The following is a 23,621-nucleotide window of genomic DNA, read 5'->3' as shown; positions in this document are numbered from 1 at the left end:
TTGGGAAGCTGGAGGATGCTCCGCCCCCATCGGGAAACGTCACACGCAGAGTCAACGTCGTCGTCGGTCGTCGTCGGTGCGTTCGAAAATTCGATGCCCGCGTGGAGTGAAATCACGACTGATCACGACTCATAACGCCGCGCCAGCACAGCAGCAGCAGACGCAGACACGAAACCGGCGCGAATAGCCATCTTGCTGTACCTTTTTTTTCAAACTTGCACACTTTTACTTTCTCTCCACCTCCGTCGCCTCCGTGTCGTCTACAATATCGAATTAGCCACGAAACAGTTGCTCCTTGGCAGTTAATCAGAAAAAATTCAACTACACCGTTACAGGATTTTGATATCCGATTCGCTGAAAATACCTAACTTGATGTGACAGAAGATATCGTACGCATTCTGTTCAACGTCATGCAATGGTACAACATGCGTAGATATCGTAAACGATTCTGGAAATGAATACAACACTCGCGTATTTACTGACGTAACTCGAAATGATCTGTCAACAAATGATAGTGACAGAGAAGACTCCGATTAATATTTCCATAAATAAATATCTACTTTTTCACGTCGAACCTATTGCATGGTTTCAGTTCAAATGGGAATATCGACTATTCATGTACCTACGCGAAAATCTCACTATTCCGATAGAATTTTCAAAGAATTGATTTTGTTAACCTCGATTTATCGTTACACGCTTTTAAAACATCGTAGTCATCATGCATGTGTGAGACGGTGTTTACATGTGTCTACAATGATGCATAAGACGATAATATCGCGTGACATATCGTCGTGTATTCGATAAATACTCATTGAAGAATTCTAAAAGATTTCTAAATATTCTATCGCGTTCGAACGTGCCACGAAAATAGACGAACCTTTACGATTGTGATGTTTGAAAAGACATTAGGTTCCAGTACTTATTATTCTTTTAATCGCGACAAGTGTGTATACACTGGCAACGATTGGTTGAAAATCTGGTTTGGTAGCGGCCAATTGGCCGATAATGTGAAATATTTCGTAGGCTGCGTCAAAACAGCTTGTGATAAACGATATATATGCTAGTTAATAAATTGATCAGATTTTCATCGACTCGGTTGAACGCGTAACAATCGTCGAATGCTAGTTGATTTTTCATTTTATTTATGGACATCTACTTACCGAAAAAGGGAGCTCCTCCCTGGAAGTCGGACTCCAGTTACGCAATGCGATGTACGAGAAGACACGTGAAAATACGGACTATGCTGTCAAGTCGATTGGAGCGTCGTCTGCTACGATATCTCGACCATAGATTATACGCGACACAGATATGCGATTTAGTTTCAGTTTCGGTCGACTCGAACAGAAACACGTGTGTTCCTTTATCTGTGTGTGCTTTATACAGCAAAATGAAGAGCTTCTCTGCGGTGATTGGTCGACGCTCGCTATTCGCTATTCGTCTTCCTTGTTAACCAATCAATAATAAGAATAATCTTATGGCTTCGTTTCATAAAAATGTGGATTTCAGTGCAACGTGCTTTTCTATAAACAAATATTGGGACCACAATTCAAAATTCAAAGTGATTCAAAGGCAGAGCATCGTTAAGTAAGCTAAACTATATATCGAATCATTTATTTTGTTCATAAGATTCGATTGACATAATAAGAAATAACTTTTTCTAATCCAATTGACGTTTCGTCGCAATTAACTGAAATATTATTTAGTATATAGACAGCGGATCTTTATGCGAAATAAACATTTTCAACCTAAATGGCAACAAACTGGAGTGAAATGGAAGTTTCTAGGTTGAAAATGATAAAAAAATTATAGTTCTAAATTCTTCCAATATATTTACTTAAAGCGAAAAGAACATTAGTCGAAAATGTTGTATGTATGTACATCAGTTATTTACCATTTCTATAAATTTAAATCACATTAGTTTATCTTTAAATAAATAATCACACTATTTATATCCTTAAAATATTTGGTAGATTTTACTCTACATTTTAAGAGTAACATATAATGTTTATAAATCCTGTCTATTTATTTTAGACAACAGAGACTAATCATTGATTTTCTATGTACTCGTTAATAGGCTGCGGATCTTTATGCATTTATAGCAAAATTGAGTAGATAAAATTAAAAATTGTTGAAAAATTTGATAAATTGAAGATGTCCATATATGATTGCTCCTCTATCATTTTGCATAAAGATCCGCAGTCTACTCATTAATAACTAATTTTGTAGTCACTTATCATTAATACCATATAGAAGTTGCTTTAAAGATTCTTCATTTATAGTTTGTAAAGTGTTTGTTACATTATCTTGACCGTTAAACCTTTCTTCCATTCTTGTATTGTCTACGTTCGCTTTGTGCATTGTATTTCTAAAGCTATTGTAAGGTTTTAAACCATCTTCTTTTTGTGCTGGCGACGATAGTCTCAAATGTTCCATTTCAGCTGTGGGTGAAGATAATCCGTTTTCCAGTGGAGATATTATCATCGAGAATAAGTCATTCGTATCCTCTTGAAGCGGTTTCTCAGTTTCTGTATACAACTTTGTAGATATTTCATCCGATTCCTTAAATATAGAATTATCAGGAATGTTATTCTTCCAAATGTTTCTCATCTCCTCGTTTTTATCGTTCGCACCCATGCACTCGTCCAATTTTTGCTCTTTTTCTTGGATTACTTGTGTATTGCTAATATTTAATTCCTTCGTCAGCAGATGTTGTCCTTGAGTATTTATTATTAGGACATATTTATTTTCTTCATCATTTATAACGTTTAAAATCGGTTGACTCTCTTCTATACAACTCTTCTGAAGTTTACACGAATTACTATTCAAATTTTGAATATTTGATAATTGTGTTGCCTGGAGATCGATACTATTCGTTTGTTGCATGATTCCCATCTGGTGCGCTGGACATTTATGAGTTCTCTGGCTTACCTGTTCGAACAAATAGGTAGCAGAATTAGAAAATATTTCATTTTTACAACTATAACATATTTCTACTTCCTCGCTCGTTTATTTCCATACCGCACGCATACACACGCTTTTGACTATGCTTATTGTATAACGTACCTTGTATCTAAAATTTTTTCCACATATCGTACACTTGTAAGGCATAACGCCTGTGTGAATCCTCCGATGAACTAAATACGATACACGTTGTCGGAAGCACTTTCCTAAAAGAAATAAGGATTTGTCATAGTTAATGTTACGCATAATTAGTTAATATAAGCGTTCTTAAAATAAACATTATACAGCAATAACATTTTGAATTGTCATGTGTTGGTATTTGTTATTAATTTCAACTTTCATGTGTAAGCTACACTTATAGCGCAGCGTCAACCGTCAACGGTCACAAAACTTTGTTATGTACACATTGTAGAAACAGAACACTCCATGTTAAATCGTTAGTAATAACTGAAAACAAAACATGCTTTATTCCAAGACTCTGGTAGCATTTATCGAAGAAAATCATATACTTTGAAAAAAGTCACATACCACAAGTTTCGCATGCAAAAGGTTTCTCCCCGGTATGAATTCTTTCATGATTATGCAAAGTAGATAGCTCTTTAAATGACCTGCCACAAGTTGCGCACGTATGTGGTTTATCATCTTTGTGATATAATCTGTGTTTGTGGTACGATTGCTGGAAAGTGAATGTCTTGTTACATATATTACATTTGTAAGGCATTTCTCCCGAATGCAATCTTTTGTGCTTTTTCAAGAAATATTTCGTTGTGAACATTTTACTGCATACATCGCATTCCCATTGTTTTGCTTCGTGAGTTTTTAAATGCTGTATCACATGTTGCTCCTAAAACAATAAGCGTATCTTTACTTTCAAGAATTCTGTAAAATAATTGTCGTACCTTTTTAAATACTTTTCCGCATGTCGGACAATTGTATTTATTCTCATTAAATATGAGTTCCACTTGTCCACCTTTAGCTAAGGAACCTAAAAATATTTCTGGTTAATATGCAACAAATACGATATCTTTATAATATCAACAATCTACCTAAATTATATCCCATATGCGCTACTCTCATATGAACCATTAAACTACCACGCATTTTAAATATTTTGGAACATAAATGGCACGAATAACTTTTAAGAAAATTTTCAGGAATGATGTTCAAATTTTTCTCATTGATCATGTGCACTAACTGTTTGTGTAAAAGTAAAATGTTATAGTCAGGAAAGTGAAAGCCACATATATTACAACGTTCGATCTTTTCCTTCGTAGGCAACGGTTTAATTTGTTTCAGTTCGGACAATATTTGTCCGTTCTCCAAAATTTCAGACTGGTTTTCGTTACATGTAATTAATGAATTGTCTTGTTCATTCTTTTCATTGTTATACCTTTCCACCACAGTATCAGTAGAAATTGTTGTAACACTTGTTACCACCGGATATTTATTCACCGATGTTATTTGCTTGTTGTAGTTTTGTTTAGTGCTACAGGGTTCTTTAATTTCTGTTCTTATATTCTCATTTATAGAGGTTTGTTCCTCGCAATGTTGATTCCCAGTCCATTGCTTGAAATTTTCTATATCTTCTCTTTGAGCATGATCTTGAACAGCGTTCGCATGTTTAATACTGTTTGTAACATGATTCTGCGTGGCGTAATTTACTCCCATCGTTTCTTGTATTATTTCTTTGTTCACTTTTGGCATTATTTTATCATTTTCGTGTGTTTTGTGAATCAAATTTATTCCTTCAGTTTTGCAAATCGAATTTGGTAGAAATGCAACTTGAGATGTATTATTTACAGGCAAACTTTGTTCTTGCATGGAAACTCTTGCATTCAAAATTGGAATTTCATTTTCAGTAGTTTCTACATTTTTAGAGGATTTGAAATCTGCAGTTTGTGCCTTGCTTACATTCCAATCGTGAAAACTTATAGTTTCTAAATTATGTACTGTTCCTGAATTGTTATTGTTCAGAAAAACATTTGTATGTTTCAAAGATTCCACTGTATTGTTGCCATGTAAATTGATAGTGTGACTAAACAAATGAATGGTCAGTTTATCGATACCAAGCAATATTTCATTACATACTGGGCATGAGAGAGGTCGAGTTGCTACACTTATTAATCCTGTTCGCAGTGCATCCAATGTTAAGAATCCTGGTTGAGAGCATAAAGGACACGCTAATAATCGTGCACACATATTTTTTGCTAATTCCTTGATTACAAAATCTTTAACACAAACTATTCACTAATAGTGTCAGAGTAAGACTTTATTATGCTTCATTCTTGCTAGATGTTGCAATTTAAAATTATTTTCTGATTATTCAAAATAACAACGATGGCTCTTTCTCATTTTCCATCGATAAAAGTAAAATGATTCTAAAGACTAGGGGTAGTGTAACTATCGATTCAAGTTTACAAGGCATGAGATTAAACTGATCAATTTAAATTTAACATTGTCATCTATATTGTTATTAGGGTTATGCTTGAACTTGACCTATTAGCACCGATCAAAATCAAAGAACAAACTTCTGCACGACATGTCGATTAATATGTAAACGACGATAATCCTTGACGATGAAAAATATTTCTGTTTTGTGATGCACAAAGTAGAAAACAGTTTCACATCTCTGAAAGTCTAATTATAGAATGACCATTTCAGATATTTATCCGGGATTCCTTTGATTCTATGTGGAGTGTGTAGGTGACGATCTTGAAGCTATATTTAGACAAGAAGCGGGACGTTCAAGTGGACAATTTAAGGGCAAGCAAAAATATAATTTATTGAATAAAACGAGTTTCATATTTGCTAACATATAAAAATAAAAAAGTTACAAAATCCGTTACACATATTTTAATATATCGGACATTTGTATGGTGCTCCATTTTTACAGCAATATTCTCTTCCAGCAGACAAGCGCGTATTAATCCACTCGTGTTTTTTACAGTTTTTAATAAATAAATGAGCCTGTTATAGAAGTATATTTAATTATTTTTTATTCTGAAAATAACGTATCTATATATGTACTATGTATATATAATACTTACTCTCTCTTTATGGCAGTCACGGTCTAGCGAACCGCACAATATTGTAGGACTATTCGGAAGGTACTTAATAATCTGTAACGAGATGTAATTGCATTTGCACAACGAAATAAAGAATAAATATGTTTCTATAAGTTTACTTACAGTGTCTAAACATTTATTCGTGCATTGTCTATTTCCTCCTGGAGTACAGGGAAATATTCCAGGTTGATCATGGACGAGAGCAGGATTTCCATTAGGTTGATTTTGACTACCCTTCTTAAATTGACTGCTTAAGAAAATTCCACAAACACAACCGAAAGGAGATTCAGTAGTTTCCACTTTAATAAGAGTGTTATTTAAAACATCTGATTTTCTTTGATCATTTGCCAGTACAGATCCAAGACAAACTACCAGTAGTATATGCGTGTAATACATTTTTTCTTTTTAAGAAAATATTTCTCTTCACAGTGCTGAACTTTTGATTTTATTTTTATATTAATTCAACAGAGTTAGAAAGCACTTGCGAATACTAAATGAAAGTTAACCAGCGACTGCAGTTGATATTAAAGGTACATGTTTCATTGTGTCAGCAATTAAAATGGGTCAAAACCTCGTATGCATATATAAGCAATATTTTGTGGGTGTCTCGCAATCATTCTTTACACAAAATAATTAGCTCTTTATTTATAAACAGACGTACAATCTAGAAACGTAAATAAATAGAACAAAGTAGATCGTTTCGATTTTTTTAATAACAATGACCGTGATCGTATTAGTACAAATTGTTCTAACACTTGTTACTGGATATCTATTATTCAACGATGTTATTTCTTCATTGTAAAACTAATTCTGATGTACATCATTTACTAGAAGCATATAGTTTTGATTCCATCTCGATGAAATTAATTAAAAATTGATGATCGTAAGTAATTAATGATTGATCGGTAATAAAACAGTAATCGTGACAACCAATCAAACATTTTAATGAATTAACGACCAACTCTAATTTTGTTTATTTAAAAGTTGCACAGAGAAAACGCTTCACAGGATTAAAGCAAAAAGAACATTACTCGAAAATGTTGTATGTATGTACAATGACCGTGATTGTAATACAGAGTGCACTAACGTTTCATGAATTTTTTATGAGTTTCGCATCTCCTTTCAAAACTATCTTCTCTCCATTTGCAATACAAATATACTCGCATTTAATGATCTTCCTCCTAGAAAGTATCTGCACTTTTATTTCTACTTTATCTTCTGCGTAACATGGGTTTGGGTATGCGAGATTTTGTTGTACTACTATTGTTCCTGGGCCTGGTATTTTCGTACCGAGTACACCAGATACTAAGCCATTAAGAAAAGCACCATGTACGAGATTATTCGCAGAGCCAGTATGTACCGTATTGTAATCGTTAGTTAATTTTGAGAAATTTAGTATATCGTCGTTTGTAATCGTTCTGAAAACTGATATTTCATTCGCAGTTTTCATATCTCTGAAACCTTTCGTCGAGTTGGCTAAATCAGTCCCTGTACAATATTTTTTTAAAAACTCTAAAACTGTCTTTGCCAGCTTCATGTTCAGATTGCTACAATTTCTATTATGCGAACAATGAAAACTATATTTCATGTATCTTTAGGTTCGATCATTGTTTTCGAATGATCGTTCAGAAACACAATCGCCAAGTTTTTCACACGATTACTTTGATGATTCGAAGACAATTCAGATATATTGTCGATTATATCTCTGGTTATTTGATCTTTTGCTTCGGGTGTATTTAAATATATTAAACAAGCAATTATTGAAAGCAAGATATCTTCGTCTTGCGAAGAAAGAAGGGATGTTAATAATTGAATGCCTCTATTACGCAAAATATAAAACTTATTTATTGGATCTAGAAAATAATCTTTCTATTAATCATTTACCATTAAGTAGTATTACTTTTATAAATAAATAAATAAATACTTACCAACACACAAATTACAAATACCTCCTGCTGCGAAACGCACTAACTTTACATTATCTTCAGATAAGGCATAAAGGAATAAATCAATTATTTGAAGTTGTCTTATATATCCATAGTTAATGGGATCATAAGCAAAATTCGCAAGATTTGCCAATACTTGTTCTTTAGCTTCTGTAAAACCAATAATATTAATTGTGATCATGAACCGTCGTACAACCTTGTTTTATACACACTTTACCTTTAGATTTAGTCGTTTTAAATTCCGTAGCTAACAGTTTCAAAAATTCGTAACGACCAATAGCATTCTTTCCAGTACGTTTTATAAGTCGCTCTTTAGTAGTAAACATTAGAAATTTTGTACTATATTAGAATATATAAAATATTTCGCCTTGACCGTTCCTATCAGCATTGTTCAGCAATCAGCATGCGCATGTATACACGACCATACACTATACGCACTCTATACACGACATGACACGCCACGACTGACTTCCGATATGGTGCATCTTTTCTTGCGCATGCGCGGCGATTTCATAAGATTATAGGATATTCTGTACCCCCACCTTAGACCCTAAGACCCCCACTCTCTTCGGTGCTGACATCTGCCACATTAGTGCGAACTACCCTCACCGACGATGCGGCCCTGTAAAACGACATTAGCCAATCACATCAGTAGACGCGACGGTACTGCCCTCTTAAACAAATGCAGATTCAGGGGCTAGCAGCCGGCCGGCTGCCTTCAATTTGCCCTCGGCTATTGCTCTCCGCTATTAGACGGCAAAAATAGCTACTAATACACGCGGAGAATCCCAGACAGAAATCGAGAATTTGGTTATCAGGGTATATGCTAACGTGCAAATTTGGAACGTTGCGCTTTGTTATCGTATGCGAATAGCCGCAGTCAAACAAAAAATAAAACGAAAATGTGGCAAATGATATAGTTTCTTCCTTCGAATTATTGCTAAAATAAGAAATATTAAATCACCCATAAAGTAATGCAGTCTCTCAAAGAGTATTAATAACAACACAAAAAGTAAAATATCTCATTTCGTGTTTCAGATTACGCATATTAAAAGAAAAATATTTCATTTTCGAAATTGCATATCTGTGGAAATGTTCGGAGACTGTATATGGACTATTGTTCTATATTAGGTCACTATGTAAAATCTGTTATAAAAATCGTATATTTTCTCAAGAGATCGTACTGAACTGTTTCACAATCTTTGACTCTACATAGTGTATATTCGGTAATCGCTGTTACGCGATGACAGTTGCGTGATATTATATACTCGCTCGCGGTGTCGCGGGGAGAGACGGGGAACCTTTGTCTTCGCGGGCCTAGGTTCGATAACCTGTCGCCTTTTTGCCCACGCTGCGTTTATGTTTGGGATACAGCTGACTTGGTGGCAAGGAGAAGGACGCGATCTGTTTCTCCTTGTTTGTGTCGATGTTTTCGCACGAGTCGGTTCGTTGCCCGGAGGTGATGTTTGGGCCATGGCTGACTCGATGATGAGAAAAGGACACTGTCTTTTTTCCTCATCGTTGTTTAGCTGCTACATATCTTCTTTAACTTTTAATTACTCGCACTTAATATTTAAATGTGACTGAATTGATCTTGAAGTCTGGGGGTCATTAATGACTATGGAATATCGATGCAACGTGCCCAAACGGCCTTCAAATAGTATGTCATTAATGGCCTTCTTTGCAAAAAGTTGCTGATCAGGTTTTAGTTGCTTATAATCCAATGCCCAAGCTTTACCCAGAATATCTGCATCATCGTTGCTTGATTGCAATCGGTCGCAGGCGATAGAACAAAGTTCATTTTGTTCATCTTGCACTATTTTAGTTTTCCTGACAATTTTTTGTTGCGGAGTATCATCTAATATAGCTTGCCTTTTACGACATGGAGTGTCTTCCTAGAAAATAAATACTACATACACATCACATTTACAATATATTGAAAATAACTAAACAAACAAAACATTTTTGTTACAGATTCCTCAGGACATGTATGCCACATGTATGGCTAGAAATGAATATCTTTAAAGTTTTCGCGAAAGTGGAATTTTCATCATTCATGATCATTTGTTTGTTTACAAATGCGCGTGATCTCTTATTAAATAAATTAACATACTTTGAATTTTGTAACCTACTAGACCTATATATTGCATGTTCTAATAATACAAAAATAATAAAAATGTACCCACTTGTGGGGATGTTGTTTCATTATTGTCACTATCCTCATTTTCAGAATTATTGTAGTTTAAAATGGAAGTTTCTGCAACAGCTGTTTCTTGGTCTCTTAAAAAGTCAATGTCATTGAAGTACCATAGTGTGGGCACATAGATCTCATCAGTTCCAGTACCAGACCGACCAGAAACTTTAATTTTTTTCAGCTCTCTTCGGTAGTTAGTCCGTAAAGCATTTATTTTCTTTTTTACAACTTCCCTATTTGCTTCAGGTAGAATACTTTTCAGTTTTTCTACCAGAACATTGTAGCCCTTAGTTTTCAAATTACGGTCTCTGTAGGAGTCACTTTTTACTTTCCACAGTGCTGGTAATTCGCGATACGCTTCAATAAATTCCAGCCAAAACTGCTTGTTTTCAGTAATAGGCATTGTTGCGCAACATGATGGATGGTGAATTGGTGAATATGTAGCAGTGAATACTGAATAGGCCTGTTTAATTATATATATATATATATATATATATCACATAAGAAGTCAATTTATCCGGATATGACGTTTGCATGAAAACTCGCTCTGTTTTCACGTCTCTATCAGTCTATATCTATATAGATGTATATAGATCATACACTCGATGATGGAAATGAAATTGTCACGGAATTAATCTTATTGGCAGACAAACTATTTCTCGTTTGATGTTTTGTTAACGAAACCAATCGGTGCCTTGGTACACCATTCGTATCGAGCGTAAGCACATATTTGAACGTACCGTTCCTCTGTCGCGAATTTCTTATGCGAGTGACTGAACAAGTGAGAACGAGAACTGAGAACGACTGGTCGGTGTGGAAGTCATAGTTAACACGTAGCCGGCGTTTGACGTGTCTTAGCCTCCTAGCCTAGGCTTAGCAATTTGGTAATTTGTTGCTGGCTGCTTGATTTGCAACGTGCCGGATGGAAACAAACGTAAATATGTTTCTGGCGAATATTTGGTAAAAGCTGACGGAAATATTTCTCATTGCGTTCGTAAATTTCAAGAAAATATGTTGCCAAATAGATCGTCCACGACAAATACCAGAAAAGATATGTTCCCCGATAAGAAAACCACATCGAAGCAAATGAAAACCTCTACGTTATCGAATGCCGCAGTACTTAGTTCCCTCATTACATTCACTGTTTTGCTGCTAGCATGGATCTCAGGATTCGCTTCTCGGCTCTTTGCAGTAATACGTTTCGAAAGTATCATACACGAATTCGATCCTTGGTATGTATATTACCGCATATTTTACCATAATTTCATTCAACGTTCCTCGTTTGATCTTTCACCACGAGACCGTTGTAATATCGTTATTATTTTAATAAAACAGTTGCAATTTAACATGTTCCGTGCCACATGCACCACCGATGGTACGTGTTAAAATTCATTTTATTCCATTCATTTATTTAATACGCTAGAAACATATATTTGATAGCAAGTTTAAGACTATGTGGAGGAATATAGGGTTTCTACCGAAAGAACGAGGTGTTAACAAAGCATATAAGTTTGTTTGTAAGTTGAGCAAAAACGGTTTGGCATGGAACGTGTTAAATCATATCGTACTACACAGCGTAACGATTAATATCTGTATAGTTGTAAAACATTTTTGTTAATCTAGGTTTAACTACAGAGCAACGGCGTATATGGTGCAACATGGATTTTATAATTTCTTGAACTGGTTCGATGAGAGAGCATGGTACCCGCTAGGTCGTATTGTCGGCGGAACCGTCTACCCTGGATTAATGATCACTTCTGGATCGATCCATTATCTATTACATTCGTTAAATATTCCGGTGCATATACGAGACATTTGTGTATTCCTAGCTCCAATTTTTAGTGGCCTTACTGCCATTTCTACGTACTTATTAACGAAAGAAGTATGGAGCGCAGGGGCTGGTTTATTCGCGGCGTGCTTCATCGCAATTGTACCCGGTTACATTTCCAGATCTGTAGCTGGAAGCTACGACAATGAAGGCATAGCTATTTTCGCATTGCAAATTACATATTATCTGTGGGTTAAATCAGTTAAAACTGGTTCGATTTTCTGGGCTTCGATGACCGCTCTATCCTACTTTTATATGGTATCCGCGTGGGGTGGCTATGTTTTTATCATTAATTTAATTCCATTCCATGTTTTCGCACTATTAGTTATGAACCGATTTAGTAGTCGTCTATTCACTAGTTACACTACATTTTATGTACTGGGACTTCTGTTAAGTATGCAAATACCATTCGTCGGTTTTCAACCTATAAGAACATCGGAGCATATGGCTGCAGGGGGTGTGTTTGGTTTATTAATATTCGTAGCAACTCTCAGGTACATTTGATTTGTTCTACACAACAGTGTAACACACGAGAAATATATTAATTATATTCACATTTTTTCTCCGATCATTATAGATATTTGAGAACTGTACTTACTAAATCTGAAATGAAGTACTTTGGAGGAATAGTTGCGGTAACGGCTGGTCTTCTTCTTGTGATTCTGGTCTGTTTAACTTATGCTGGTATCGTTGCACCCTGGAGCGGAAGATTTTATTCATTGTGGGATACTGGCTATGCAAAAATACACATTCCAATAATAGCATCTGTATCTGAACATCAACCTACAACATGGTTTAGCTTCCTCTTTGACTTGCATATTCTCGTTACCACATTCCCTGTTGGGCTTTGGTACTGCATTAAGCATATTAATGATGAGCGTGTTTTTGGTAAGTTTTTATGATACAATACTTGTGTGTAAGTGGCGTTTCTAGAGTATCGGTGTCACCCGTTCTCCCTCAATATACGCTAGACTGCGGATCTTTATGCAAAATAAAAGTTGTCTGCATCGATTGCAACAAATAGAAACTAAGTTGAATGTTGTTTCTTCCCTTAATGATTTTAATAAAGGAGATCATATCATACGTATATTGACATGTTCAATTTGAAAAATTTTCCAACAAATCAATTTGAATATCATCTACTCAAGTTTGCTATAAATGCATAAAGTAGTCTGTAGTCTAGTCATCAGAAATAAAGGAGATATTTAGGTGGCTATGGTTAGGTGAACCACCCTGTATAAAATGCGCTTGGTCATTAGAAAGCATGGATTCGAAAGAGTTCATGGGGGGGAAATATCATTCGTTGTTAGAACTTAGATTTACGTTTGAAAGAAATGTAAATTTTACGTTTTTACGATGCAGAGCGCACTCTCCTAGTAACGCCACTGCTTTTGTCAGATGTAAACTAATTTCAATACCGATCATTCTTTTACAGTTGTTTTATATGCTATAAGCGCCGTATACTTTGCTGGAGTGATGGTGAGGCTTATGCTCACTTTGACACCCATAGTATGCATGCTGGCTGGTGTAGCATTCAGCGATCTTCTTGAATTATTCTTTAAAGAGGAAGATAGCGAAAGAAATGATCGAAGCAGCAATGCAAGCGAAGAAGAAAGCGAGGAAGAAAGAGAGAGAAGCCCCGGTAGAGCATTGTACGACAAGGCTGGTAAACTTCGTAGAATGAAACATGAACGACCTAGAGGGAACGGTGATGGATTAGGTATTAATCTACGAAACGGAGTTGTCTTTGGCGCATTTATATTGATGATGATGTTTACGTTACATTGTACTTGGGTTACTAATAATGCGTATTCGAGTCCTTCAATTGTTTTGGCAACGTACAGCAATGATGGTGGAAGAGCCATATTAGATGATTTCAGAGAAGCTTACTACTGGTTGGCACAAAATACACCTATCGATGCCAGAGTTATGAGTTGGTGGGATTATGGTTATCAAATTGCTGGAATGGCTAATAGGTACTTGATACAAAGTAACAAAACAAGATTTTTATTACTACACTGCGGATTTTATGAGAAATTATCAGAAAAATCGGTGGATGTAATTTAAAACAGTAGTGAACAATTTAAGAACGCCCGTATGTTATTCTCGATTTATTAAAATTGTTGGAAATAGAAAGAAAGTTTTCTATAGCTTCTGTGTCTTGCAACTGATGAAGAGAATTTTTATTTTGCATAAAGATCCGCAGTCTAGTTATTACGTATAGAATAATCCCGCGATCTAAGCGCGACAGAGCTTTGCGATCTAATGTAAGTGTCAGTTCGCCTACCCGTTCCACTGGGGATGGGGCATACCTCACGCGGGGCCAACAAGCTCGAGCTGTCTCGGTGGCCGACGTTTTAATTTTCAATTTTCTTCTTTCCTGTATAATTTAAACGCTGTTTAATTATAAATTATGCTTCACATATACAGTAAGTAAGTATGGGCCGAAGAATTGCATCTTGTTTGGTGTATAGTTTTAATCAGAAAAATGTCGCAAATATATTGGTAAAATTCTATTATTGGACAAAAAACTAGTATTCCTTCACGATCTCTGTCACACAGAGCAGAGAACCGAGAATCGACTTAGAATTAGATCGCGGGATTACTGCTGTATCTTTGCAGAACATGCTGTTGCGGTAACATTCCTTTTGATGTTGTTATGTTGTTTTAGAACTACACTTGTGGACAATAATACTTGGAATAACTCTCACATAGCTCTGGTCGGAAAAGCAATGAGCTCAAATGAAAGTGCTGCCTATGAAATTATGACCTCTCTAGATGTAGATTATGTATTAGTTATTTTTGGAGGAATGATTGGATATTCTGGTGACGATGTCAATAAGTTCCTTTGGATGGTACGAATTGCTGAAGGTGAATACCCGCAGGACATTCGGGAAAGTGATTATTTCACTGAGAAAGGAGAGTTTCGTGTAAATTCTGAGGGTTCGCCAACCCTTTTGAATTCATTAATGTACAAGTTATGTTATTATCGATTTGGAGAAGTTAAGATCGATTATCGGTCTCCTTATGGATATGATCGTACACGCAATGCAGAAATAGGGTATAAGAATTTCCAATTAACGTATCTGGAAGAAGCTTATACCACTGAACACTGGCTTGTTAGGATTTACAGGTAATAGTATGACGATTTAAGACGTAAGATTTATACAGGGTGTTCGGCAACATAATGGTTGTTCGGGCTCCGAACCGTCGGCTGCGCCCGACAACAAGCGGGAGCATCGACCGAAAGGACCGTCGGTTCCGTCGGTTTCGGGATGGGAAATTGCCGGTGAGGACGCGACGGGACGATTACGAGAGACAGTAGACTTCGAGATTGACGAACACGACTTTTGACACGTATATTTACAACAACTATTTACAATATGTACAAGTCCGCGAAGGCGCGAATGCACATGCACACAGGGTGTGCTTTCGTTCTCGGCGTTAATCGCGTCAGGTGAACGCGATACTCGAACGTTATTTAGTCGTTTGACTATGCTCGTCTGAAGTCTAATCACGCTTCTTTTCTCCGTACAACGTACAACTCGTCGCGCATCGGTGCGCGCGGGGTGTATATGTATATCACACCGCTTTCCTGACGCTGTGGAAGAGGTGTCGCGGGGCGGGGTACACGTTTTGTCGGGCACGCGCGTTTGTTTTGGGACCGCGGCGGCGGTCGTTTCGGTCGCTCGGTCGATGCTCCCGCTTGTTGTCGGGCGCAGCCGACGGTTGAGCCCGAACAATGGTCGTCATGATGTTTTAGAATATTTTAGATACTTCTAGTAGTGTAAGAAAATTTTGCAAATATTCCTTTTTTTTGCATAAAACATTGAGGTCACCTTCGTTATTTATACGAAGTTACACGTGATTCAGACGAATTTCTTGAATATACTTATTAAGTCTCCTAAAATACTCGAAATTTGTCTATAAAAATTGAAGATTGCATAAACATCCGCAGTCTAATTATATCAATTATGTGCACGCTCTTATCGAAGTATAATTTTCAGGGTGAAAAAACCGAACGAGTTTAATAGACCTAGTATTCCAGTATCTAAGCGAGTTGTTGCACGTAACACCAATTCATACATCAGCAAAAAGGTGAGTTCCTTAGTTTCTTAGATCGTATGATGTAAAGATGTAAAGCAAAGATAGCATAAGGTTTTGTGTTTCGGAATGTGAATCGTATCGTTTTACATTTTATGCAATAAAACATTGCGTGACCTTGAAACGTAGTTGAAGTTGTGTGGGGTTGGATATTAATGTTTCAGACACCACGCCGCAAGAAAGGTTACATAAAAGGCCGGCCAACTATTATTAAAGGACAGAAACTTCAACGAAGAACTACGTAACAAACATTTATTATCTAATTCATAACAGTTTTCAAATACAACTTTTGTAATAAAAAAAAAGAATTACCGTCCCTTGGATCTACCACAAACTATACCTCAAACTAAGAATTTGTTATCATTACAAATCGAATCGAATCGATCGAAAGATTGTTTTTTGTAAACATTAATATAAGAAGAAAGGGATCATACCTTTAATTTTTTTCTTACCAAAACTATGATTATTTGTTGTTGAATTTTCAGGATTTTTAAATATTAACTATTATACATTTATCTTGCATATCGTTTGTAAAGAAAATAGGCATAATTTCTCTATATCACAATACATGACACATTTAATTTCATAACGAATTACAATCTATTCGCATTATTTATGACTTTAGCCAGTTATATCTTTCCTCTGTTATATCTGAAATTTCTGTGTACTTAACAACAATTATTTGCAGCTTCATTTACTTCTGTGTCGCCATAATCGTTGTCGCCATAAATGCTTTAGAAGTACTTGCATACAATTATTTAAAAAGATACATGATAAAACTTTAGTTAATATTCGTGTAACACATAATAAGCTTCAAGTAAAGTTCACCGGTCAAAATGAAAAGGAACATTTATTAAATATTTAGCTAGCGAGGTCAAAGGGATTGAAAATGTGTTATGTATACACACAGTTTATTGTACGGTACCTTGTTGTTGAACATTTACAATAAGAGAGTCTTGTCATTTAAAAAACAAATATATATATACTTGTGCACAAGTATATTATTCAAACGTTTACTATTATTTTCTCTATAAAGAACTTGAGATCGTAAAAAGCAAACTGATGTAATAGAAATATCTTTTTGAATGTATATCTTTTCTTGTCTTACGATATTTAATCGTTTATTGTTTACATTTAGTTTTCTTGAAAGATAATATATTTTATTTTACATGTTTATTTTGATTGTATACGTATACGCATTTATAGTATTGATTCTACAAAGTACGTTTTTCACTATTAATGTGTAACGTATAGTAACGCGACACACAGTTACTAATTTTAATGGATGTATGTGTTCATACAATTACAGAATTATAGCTGAAGCAATGTTAAGTGCACAAAGTAGTTGTGTACATAGTCATTGTGTATATTTAATTATAAAAAGAATAAGAGAAAAATATAATTGAATGAACGTTGTACGATTTATTGTTAAATATGTTATTGTACCTTTTGTATAAAATTGGGAAAATGATAATCGTGTCAGTAACATACATATATATGTATATTAAATATTACAATTTTCGACACAATATAATGTAAGTCACAATATATTTAATATGTAACATATATGGTAAGTATATTGAATGTGTAATATTATATACAGAATACTGAATACACTTTTTCCTATATATAATACATTTATTATTCTTTCGTTCCAATTATCCTAATATCATGCAATAAAACATATGATATACTATGTTACATAAATACTAAATTACATTAATATATAATATACAAACTATATTAATATTAAACTACAATTAATTTTAACAATGATAATAATTAACATCATGCTGAACAAACGAAATATGCACAGCAACAGGTGGTCTTCACAATATACTTCGACTGACTTCGACGCGAACAGGTTATACTCTTTTAAATGTCAAAATCAGCTGATTGGTGGTAACAATCTTTCAAGGTTACTATGTAATAAACTTCAGTATAATTACATATATTCAAATTTCGTTCACATTGTAATACGAACAGAAAATTTAATTCAACAACTTATTAATTAATTGGTTGAATAATGACATATATATAAAGTAAATTTTAAAATAATAATATATAAAGAACAACAATTGTGAAGGGTTGTAAAACATAAAAATTATCTGCAGTTTTAGATAATTATTGCATGTATTATATTATTGGATTACCTTAGATAATACTGGATAATACCAAAAATATTTTGTATATATACATAATTTATTTTATAATTTATGTTATGTGTGTGTGAATTGTCTTTTTTATTTGATGTCACTATATATATAATATATTATACTATATACATAAATAGTTCTTATTATATACAATTATATATAATAGAAAACAATAAAAATGATGTATGTTTCATACCCGTTAATTTTCTGAAATAATGCGATACATGCCTCTCTATATATCATGTAAAATTGTCTAATTTCTTACATAAAAGAATTATGAAATTATATAAAATGTATATTATAGTTGTGAATACAATGCAACATCGTGAACTTCTGCCATATATGAACGACTTAACATGAACATTAGAAACATGAAATGAAATAATACGTGCTTATAATGTTTCCGATCGCATTTTTAGTATTTTATAACGAAGAAACCAAGAACAAAGTGAATGAGATTCGCGACATACGTAAAACAGCTAAAGGTTATGTCAAAGTGAATGTCGAGGATCACTGCTAATCGTTAACGGGAATAATGTCCGAAATCGTAGTAGAATTTCGTTTAATATAATATCATATGAAATTGGTCGATGCTTAGAATGGAGGCGAAATGTTTGTACATCGAATTCAAAGTGTTAATACAGTGAATTCAAAGATTTTTCGCATCCGAAACTGTTCGTGTGTGCAGTGTCCGCCATTTTGCTTCCCTTACATCTGACATGTCTTTCTAATGTTATTATCGATGAATGCTGGAATTTGTGCGTGAATCTTCAATCTTGTTGGAGTGTATCCACTTCCAAGAAAAGGGTCGGATTGCACCTGATTGGACAACAACCTCCATTACTATTGAAAGTAATCTGCATTGTCCCAACCTCGGTTAAACCTTAAACGAAACATTGGGGTACATAAAGAAAACTTTGAGAGCGTATTCATTGAAAGTTTACCCTTGTTAACGGGTAGAAATATGCGAGAAGACTCGTCCGACGAGTTTTCATGACTGTATTATTCAAACTTGATTACAGTATTTTGCACAGTGTCTTATTGTCTAATGTACAATAAGGAGTGAACATAACCAAAAAGTGTTGATAGCCAGCATCGTGTATTGATGTCAACACTGAGTGATAAAACGCATATTATAATATGGCTTCGACTTGTCAAGGATTGGTAGAACTCCTAGAGTTAATGTTCAACGCTTCTGTGTCTCGTACAACATACATAGAATATGTCTGATGCGAATTGCTATGCGAGGCAAGGATTGTTTTTACCCTGATCTAGCCATGGACTAAGTTTACGCTTATTGCTTGAACCAGGAGACCTTTAGTAATTATCTCGTACACAATATATTATGTTGGAAGGAAGTATATGAATATAGAAACATTGAGTGATACACATAGCTTTAATCCGTACGGATATTATTAACTGTTAAAAGTATTATTTCCACTTTTTAGAGCATAGAATACATTTTATCGTCCAACATTCAAATCTACCTTCTTCTTCTTCTTCTTTTTTGTAAGACGCAGTGTCGAACGATTTGACACTAGATGAAAGCATAGCGAATTTTAATCTTTGTATCGAAACAAGAGTCCATGACAAAACCGAGTTTTTCTTTTTTACGTGCATACGTGCATACGTGTAAATGAAAGAAATAGCCGAGTGCACGTTATATCGATATATTTTCGCATATTATAGAAATAAGTGTGCATGCAACTATTTTAGAATTTATTATATACTTTGTACAAAGATTCTTTTTATCAGTTACATCGCTTGGACGCGTGTATAATAAGTATCAATGTTTCCGATTCGAATATAAAACTACCGAGCTGTGATATAATACAATAAAAATAATTTTTTATTTTTTTATTCTCAGTATTATGAATTTGAAAAATAGTACTATCTCTGGACTTGGATCTTGGCACATGGCGTGAACTAAGTTTTATCTAGATAGGAAGAAAGTTGATCGGGAGGGTTTGAGAATGCAGGTGGAACAGGAGTCGAGCGAAACGGTAATCAATGAAGGTCCCTATATTCGAAAACTCAAACATGGACAATAAACTCAAGTTTTCGGATCGCTTAAAGGCTTTACTGAAAACGGAGGCTCGTCAGGATGTCGATCCCTATATTTTCAGTGAACCGGAGCCATTTACAACAACTGGGAGAAATGTTACGATAATTTCACCCAAGACTCCGAAAGTAATGCAAACTTGTAAAAATGTTACATCGAAAGGGAAATGTATGAAACAGAGAATAAGAATAACACCCATAGCCGACGGAGAGTACAAAACTATACAAGATCGTACCGTAGAATTAGACATCGAGAGTAGCGTTGGTGGTGGTGGTGGTGGCGGCGGCAGCGGTAGCTGCGACGGTGAAAATATAGATTATAAATTTGCTAAAGCGATTCAGCAGAAGCAGCGTCATATTGACAACCTACAAAGATTAAAATCTAGAAGACAAAGTCGGGACCATACCCTATTGTATTATCCTAAAGCTGGGGATGAGATATCGGATAGCGATTCTAGCGGAGACGAAATGACAGTCTATCAACGCTATTGGTTTTCTGGCGAAACCAGTACGTCGTTGAATCGGTCCACGCGTCTTTCTCAACTGCGTTCTCAGTTAAGACGACGATTGATTCAGTTGCATAGAAGTGGGACCGATTCGGAGAATCTGTTGCGTGATAAAACTAGGTGTTTACTAGAAGCCGCTTACAAAGATCCTGCATCTACCGCTAGAGTTTTGAGCGACTCTCCGAGTACGAGCAAAGTGGTGGACGGGCCGCTATTAGCCGGTGGACTCTGCGGAGCCGAAGGATGTCAACAGATATCTTTGCCCTGCACTCGTTATTGTTCTCGTCACATTATGCTGAACGGAGATCAACTCTTATTTGAACATTGCACTGCCAAGTTTAGTGATAATACACAGTGTTGTATTCCTGTGTTCGATGTTGCACACGAATTACCTTTATGCCCGGAACACGCAAGGAAAAGAGATAACTACCATCGTAAAGCCCAAGAATCTAAACCAAAGAAAGCTCGCAAGAAACCATCCTCTCCGACAATTCCTAGGCCTAAACCGAAATCCAGGCCGAAGAAACGAAAACGGCCTCCGACGACCAAACTCGAAACCAAAAATTCCAGTTTGGTGCACGAAGAGAACCAGTACTTGAGTCAAATCAACTCTAGTGAAAATCAAACAAACACTTTGAACAATTTGAACTCGATAGCTCAAGGAAGTTCGCACTCTTCTAACTTAAATCTAGGATTAGGACTCGGTCTCGGAGGTGGACTTAAAGTGGACTTGGCGGATCACGAAGTATTTCCGTCTTTGGATTCTGCGGAGCATGACTTTGGCAATGTGCTCAACAACTTACCTGCTGACGCTTTTAATGATTTGTTCATTGGTAATTAGAGTTTGGATAAATTGTTGTCGACGGCTCTGTTTGTAAATGATCTGTGTGACAATTCACTTATCGTGTTCACAGAAAGTAGAAATGGAGAGTACGAACCGTCGAGGGAAGAAGAAGAAGAATTGGAACGGGCACTGGAGGCGGTAGATAAGGATGTACGAAATTTGGAAAGAATGGGGCAAACACATGGACTTTTAGAGCCAGCTTTGTTGGCACAACTTATGTCAGATATTGCTTCGTAGCGTCGTCTATTTTAATAATATAATTCTTTGAAAATGAGTTCGCGTGTGTTCCTTATACTATAGAGAGAAATACTGTTTGTGTCTGTGCCGCTATACGTAAGATTGTGTTATTGACTTTCATTACGTAGCTATATAAATTCTACATAATGACAGGGATTGACATGCAGAAACTGAAAAAAAGATAGTAAAAGTTATTAATTTAGTATAAAGATTTATTTTAAATACATCAATACCAATGCATAGCATGTTTCCTAATATGTTCTGAAAATTCCATTTTTCTTATTTTCTCTAACAAATAATCACGGTCTCATTAAAATTTATTGGGCTATCTTCTTTTAATTCTGAAATTAATCACAATTTAAAGGAATACTATATTAGTCTTGCAAAGTCATTATTATGTTATAACATACTTGAATTTTTCAGGGTACATATACCAGGGTTCATCTTTATTTATTGTTTTATTATTTGATTCTGATATTAAGTAGCTGTGTACAGTGTACAAGTTAGGCATATAAGTTTGTGTAAACTTATATGATTTGCATTGATAATATGATAATTCTTACTTATTTTATTTTCGAACGCCCTGTCACATTTGCAAGACATATTGATATATTGGTAAATATTAAATATTTTCGAAACATTTTCGAATATAAACAAATTAGTGGATGTTCATATGTTGTACATTAATAATCATTATAAATGTAATTTTTATTTTCAAGTGTCGGTAACAATTGTTTTGAAATCTGAGAAAGCTACAGAGTTGATAGAAAAGTTGATATACGAACATTTATTTATAATCTCAGCCAAGAATTAAGTACAAGTACGCTATATTTGATGCATGTTTCGATAAAACTGTGTGACTTAGTTTTCCGTTTGAACAAATGTTAAAAAACTGTTTGGATAAGTTGCGTTTCATTGAGAAATTGTATGCATAAAATACAGTTGCACGGGCACATGACTGAATTTAAGAAACTACATGTACATATAAATAGTCATTCATTTTCTCTGCTCATCTATCTGCTGTAATAATCTCTGCAAATAATCGCAAATAATCTTACTGACATACGCATAATCATTTGTCACCTCATCTCTCATAATTTTTCTTCATTTTGTATTATAATCATGTAGGTATGAATGTTCAGTGATAGGTAGCTGTAATATACGATTAAAAAAACCTTAAATTAATAAGAAGTGCCGAAATAGTTTCATTTTTTGATATTTTTAGTAACTGTAACACATGCATAAAACTCTTGCAGCCTATGAGAAAAGATGACACGCTGTGCATTATTTTAGTATCTGAAATTCTAGTAAGTAACAATAAGATTGATTAAGAAGAAAAATTGATGAGGCACAGATTCTGAGAGTAAAACTAGATTGCTCTTTGTCGATCGTTCGTATGGACGACTTATACTGCCATTTCACATTTAAAATATTGCGATACATATATATATAGCTATAGTGTTGTTGATACATACTACATACTAGATACTACATACTAGTGTTGTCTGTGTAAACGTAACACTGCAAAATGTGTACACAATATATTTCAAATTATCATAATTTTAATACATATCGTAATGGAGATCAAATAAAAGATACATTGAATCACACACACTTTATAGAGTATAAAATAAGTAACGGATAAAGAAGTAAACAAAGAAATGCATTTCACATGTAACACCAAGATATTATGTACAGATTTGTGTGAGATCTAGTTTT

At 34.9% G+C, this 23,621-nt stretch overlaps 6 protein-coding genes and 1 long non-coding RNA gene across 10 annotated transcripts; 3 read left to right on the top strand and 4 right to left on the bottom strand.

Annotated features, from left to right (window-relative positions):
- Nucleotides 1-93: 93 nt before the first annotated feature.
- Nucleotides 94-2,755, top strand: LOC143218455 (uncharacterized). Its single transcript, XR_013011067.1, has 2 exons — nt 94-1,584; nt 1,704-2,755. It is a non-coding gene; the product is annotated as an uncharacterized LOC143218455 (long non-coding RNA).
- LOC143218437 (uncharacterized) lies at nt 1,804-5,655 on the bottom strand. Its single transcript, XM_076443598.1, has 5 exons — nt 4,008-5,655; nt 3,861-3,946; nt 3,490-3,805; nt 3,064-3,167; nt 1,804-2,928 (listed from the first exon to the last, which is right to left on the bottom strand). Exons 1-5 carry the CDS (start codon nt 5,158-5,160, stop codon nt 2,227-2,229), a joined length of 2,361 nt encoding a protein of 786 aa, XP_076299713.1. The 5' UTR covers nt 5,161-5,655; the 3' UTR covers nt 1,804-2,226.
- A 63-nt stretch (nt 5,656-5,718) lies between these two features.
- On the bottom strand, nt 5,719-6,936 carry LOC143218451 (follicle cell protein 3C-1-like). The gene is made up of 3 exons (XM_076443624.1): nt 6,150-6,936; nt 6,009-6,080; nt 5,719-5,928 (listed from the first exon to the last, which is right to left on the bottom strand). The coding sequence occupies exons 1-3, from the start codon at nt 6,420-6,422 to the stop codon at nt 5,815-5,817; spliced, it is 459 nt and encodes a 152-aa protein (XP_076299739.1). The 5' UTR covers nt 6,423-6,936; the 3' UTR covers nt 5,719-5,814.
- A 137-nt stretch (nt 6,937-7,073) lies between these two features.
- LOC143218453 (uncharacterized) lies at nt 7,074-8,463 on the bottom strand. The gene is given in 4 exon segments (XM_076443628.1): nt 7,074-7,611; nt 7,614-7,879; nt 7,955-8,122; nt 8,190-8,463. Coding segments are annotated over 4 exon segments (1,038 nt in total). The 5' UTR covers nt 8,299-8,463; the 3' UTR covers nt 7,074-7,116.
- Nucleotides 8,464-9,117: 654 nt separating this feature from the next.
- On the bottom strand, nt 9,118-10,722 carry LOC143218446 (uncharacterized). Its single transcript, XM_076443618.1, has 2 exons — nt 10,159-10,722; nt 9,118-9,867 (listed from the first exon to the last, which is right to left on the bottom strand). The coding sequence occupies exons 1-2, from the start codon at nt 10,567-10,569 to the stop codon at nt 9,529-9,531; spliced, it is 750 nt and encodes a 249-aa protein (XP_076299733.1). The 5' UTR covers nt 10,570-10,722; the 3' UTR covers nt 9,118-9,528.
- A 151-nt stretch (nt 10,723-10,873) lies between these two features.
- On the top strand, nt 10,874-16,687 carry Stt3b (catalytic subunit 3B of the oligosaccharyltransferase complex). 4 transcript variants are annotated; one of them, XM_076443594.1, is made up of 8 exons: nt 10,877-11,100; nt 11,192-11,398; nt 11,790-12,488; nt 12,572-12,882; nt 13,430-13,970; nt 14,666-15,127; nt 16,002-16,092; nt 16,263-16,687. In XM_076443594.1, the coding sequence occupies exons 2-8, from the start codon at nt 11,220-11,222 to the stop codon at nt 16,341-16,343; spliced, it is 2,364 nt and encodes a 787-aa protein (XP_076299709.1). In that variant the 5' UTR covers nt 10,877-11,100; nt 11,192-11,219; the 3' UTR covers nt 16,344-16,687. The 4 variants fall into 4 exon arrangements, with proteins under 4 accessions (XP_076299711.1, XP_076299710.1, XP_076299709.1 ...); XM_076443596.1 differs by having other exon boundaries at nt 10,874-11,398; nt 16,234-16,687; XM_076443595.1 differs by having other exon boundaries at nt 10,875-11,398; nt 16,228-16,687.
- A 1,849-nt stretch (nt 16,688-18,536) lies between these two features.
- On the top strand, nt 18,537-23,508 carry L(3)l1231 (zf-C3Hc3H domain-containing lethal (3) L1231). The gene is made up of 3 exons (XM_076443605.1): nt 18,537-19,574; nt 20,122-21,654; nt 21,736-23,508. The coding sequence occupies exons 2-3, from the start codon at nt 20,265-20,267 to the stop codon at nt 21,900-21,902; spliced, it is 1,557 nt and encodes a 518-aa protein (XP_076299720.1). The 5' UTR covers nt 18,537-19,574; nt 20,122-20,264; the 3' UTR covers nt 21,903-23,508.
- Nucleotides 23,509-23,621: the final 113 nt, after the last annotated feature.

This window comes from Lasioglossum baleicum, chromosome 19, assembly GCF_051020765.1.
Source record: "Lasioglossum baleicum chromosome 19, iyLasBale1, whole genome shotgun sequence".
Lineage (NCBI taxonomy): Eukaryota > Metazoa > Arthropoda > Insecta > Hymenoptera > Halictidae > Lasioglossum > Lasioglossum baleicum.
This window is presented reverse-complemented; position numbering and strand designations above follow the sequence as displayed.

Bases quoted from the DNA above. Each gene is read 5' to 3' on its own strand.
- LOC143218437 (XM_076443598.1), bottom strand. From the start codon at position 5,160: ATGTGTGCACGATTATTAGCGTGTCCTTTATGCTCTCAACCAGGATTC. The intron at 3,168-3,489 runs GTATGTGACTTT...TATTTCTTTTAG, and splicing joins TTTTGCATGCGAAACTTGTG to GAAAGTGCTTCCGACAACGT. The intron at 2,929-3,063 runs GTACGTTATACA...TTGTTCGAACAG, and splicing joins GAAAAAATTTTAGATACAAG to GTAAGCCAGAGAACTCATAA.
- LOC143218451 (XM_076443624.1), bottom strand. From the start codon at position 6,422: ATGTATTACACGCATATACTACTGGTAGTTTGTCTTGGATCTGTACTG. The intron at 6,081-6,149 runs GTAAGTAAACTT...ATCTCGTTACAG, and splicing joins CGAATAAATGTTTAGACACT to ATTATTAAGTACCTTCCGAA. The intron at 5,929-6,008 runs GTAAGTATTATA...CTTCTATAACAG, and splicing joins GTGACTGCCATAAAGAGAGA to GCTCATTTATTTATTAAAAA.
- LOC143218446 (XM_076443618.1), bottom strand. From the start codon at position 10,569: ATGCCTATTACTGAAAACAAGCAGTTTTGGCTGGAATTTATTGAAGCG. The intron at 9,868-10,158 runs GTGGGTACATTT...TTTATTTTCTAG, and splicing joins ATGAAACAACATCCCCACAA to GAAGACACTCCATGTCGTAA.
- Stt3b (XM_076443593.1), top strand. From the start codon at position 11,178: ATGTTGCCAAATAGATCGTCCACGACAAATACCAGAAAAGATATGTTC. The intron at 12,883-13,429 runs GTAAGTTTTTAT...ATTCTTTTACAG, and splicing joins TAATGATGAGCGTGTTTTTG to TTGTTTTATATGCTATAAGC. The intron at 15,128-16,001 runs GTAATAGTATGA...TATAATTTTCAG, and splicing joins TGGCTTGTTAGGATTTACAG to GGTGAAAAAACCGAACGAGT.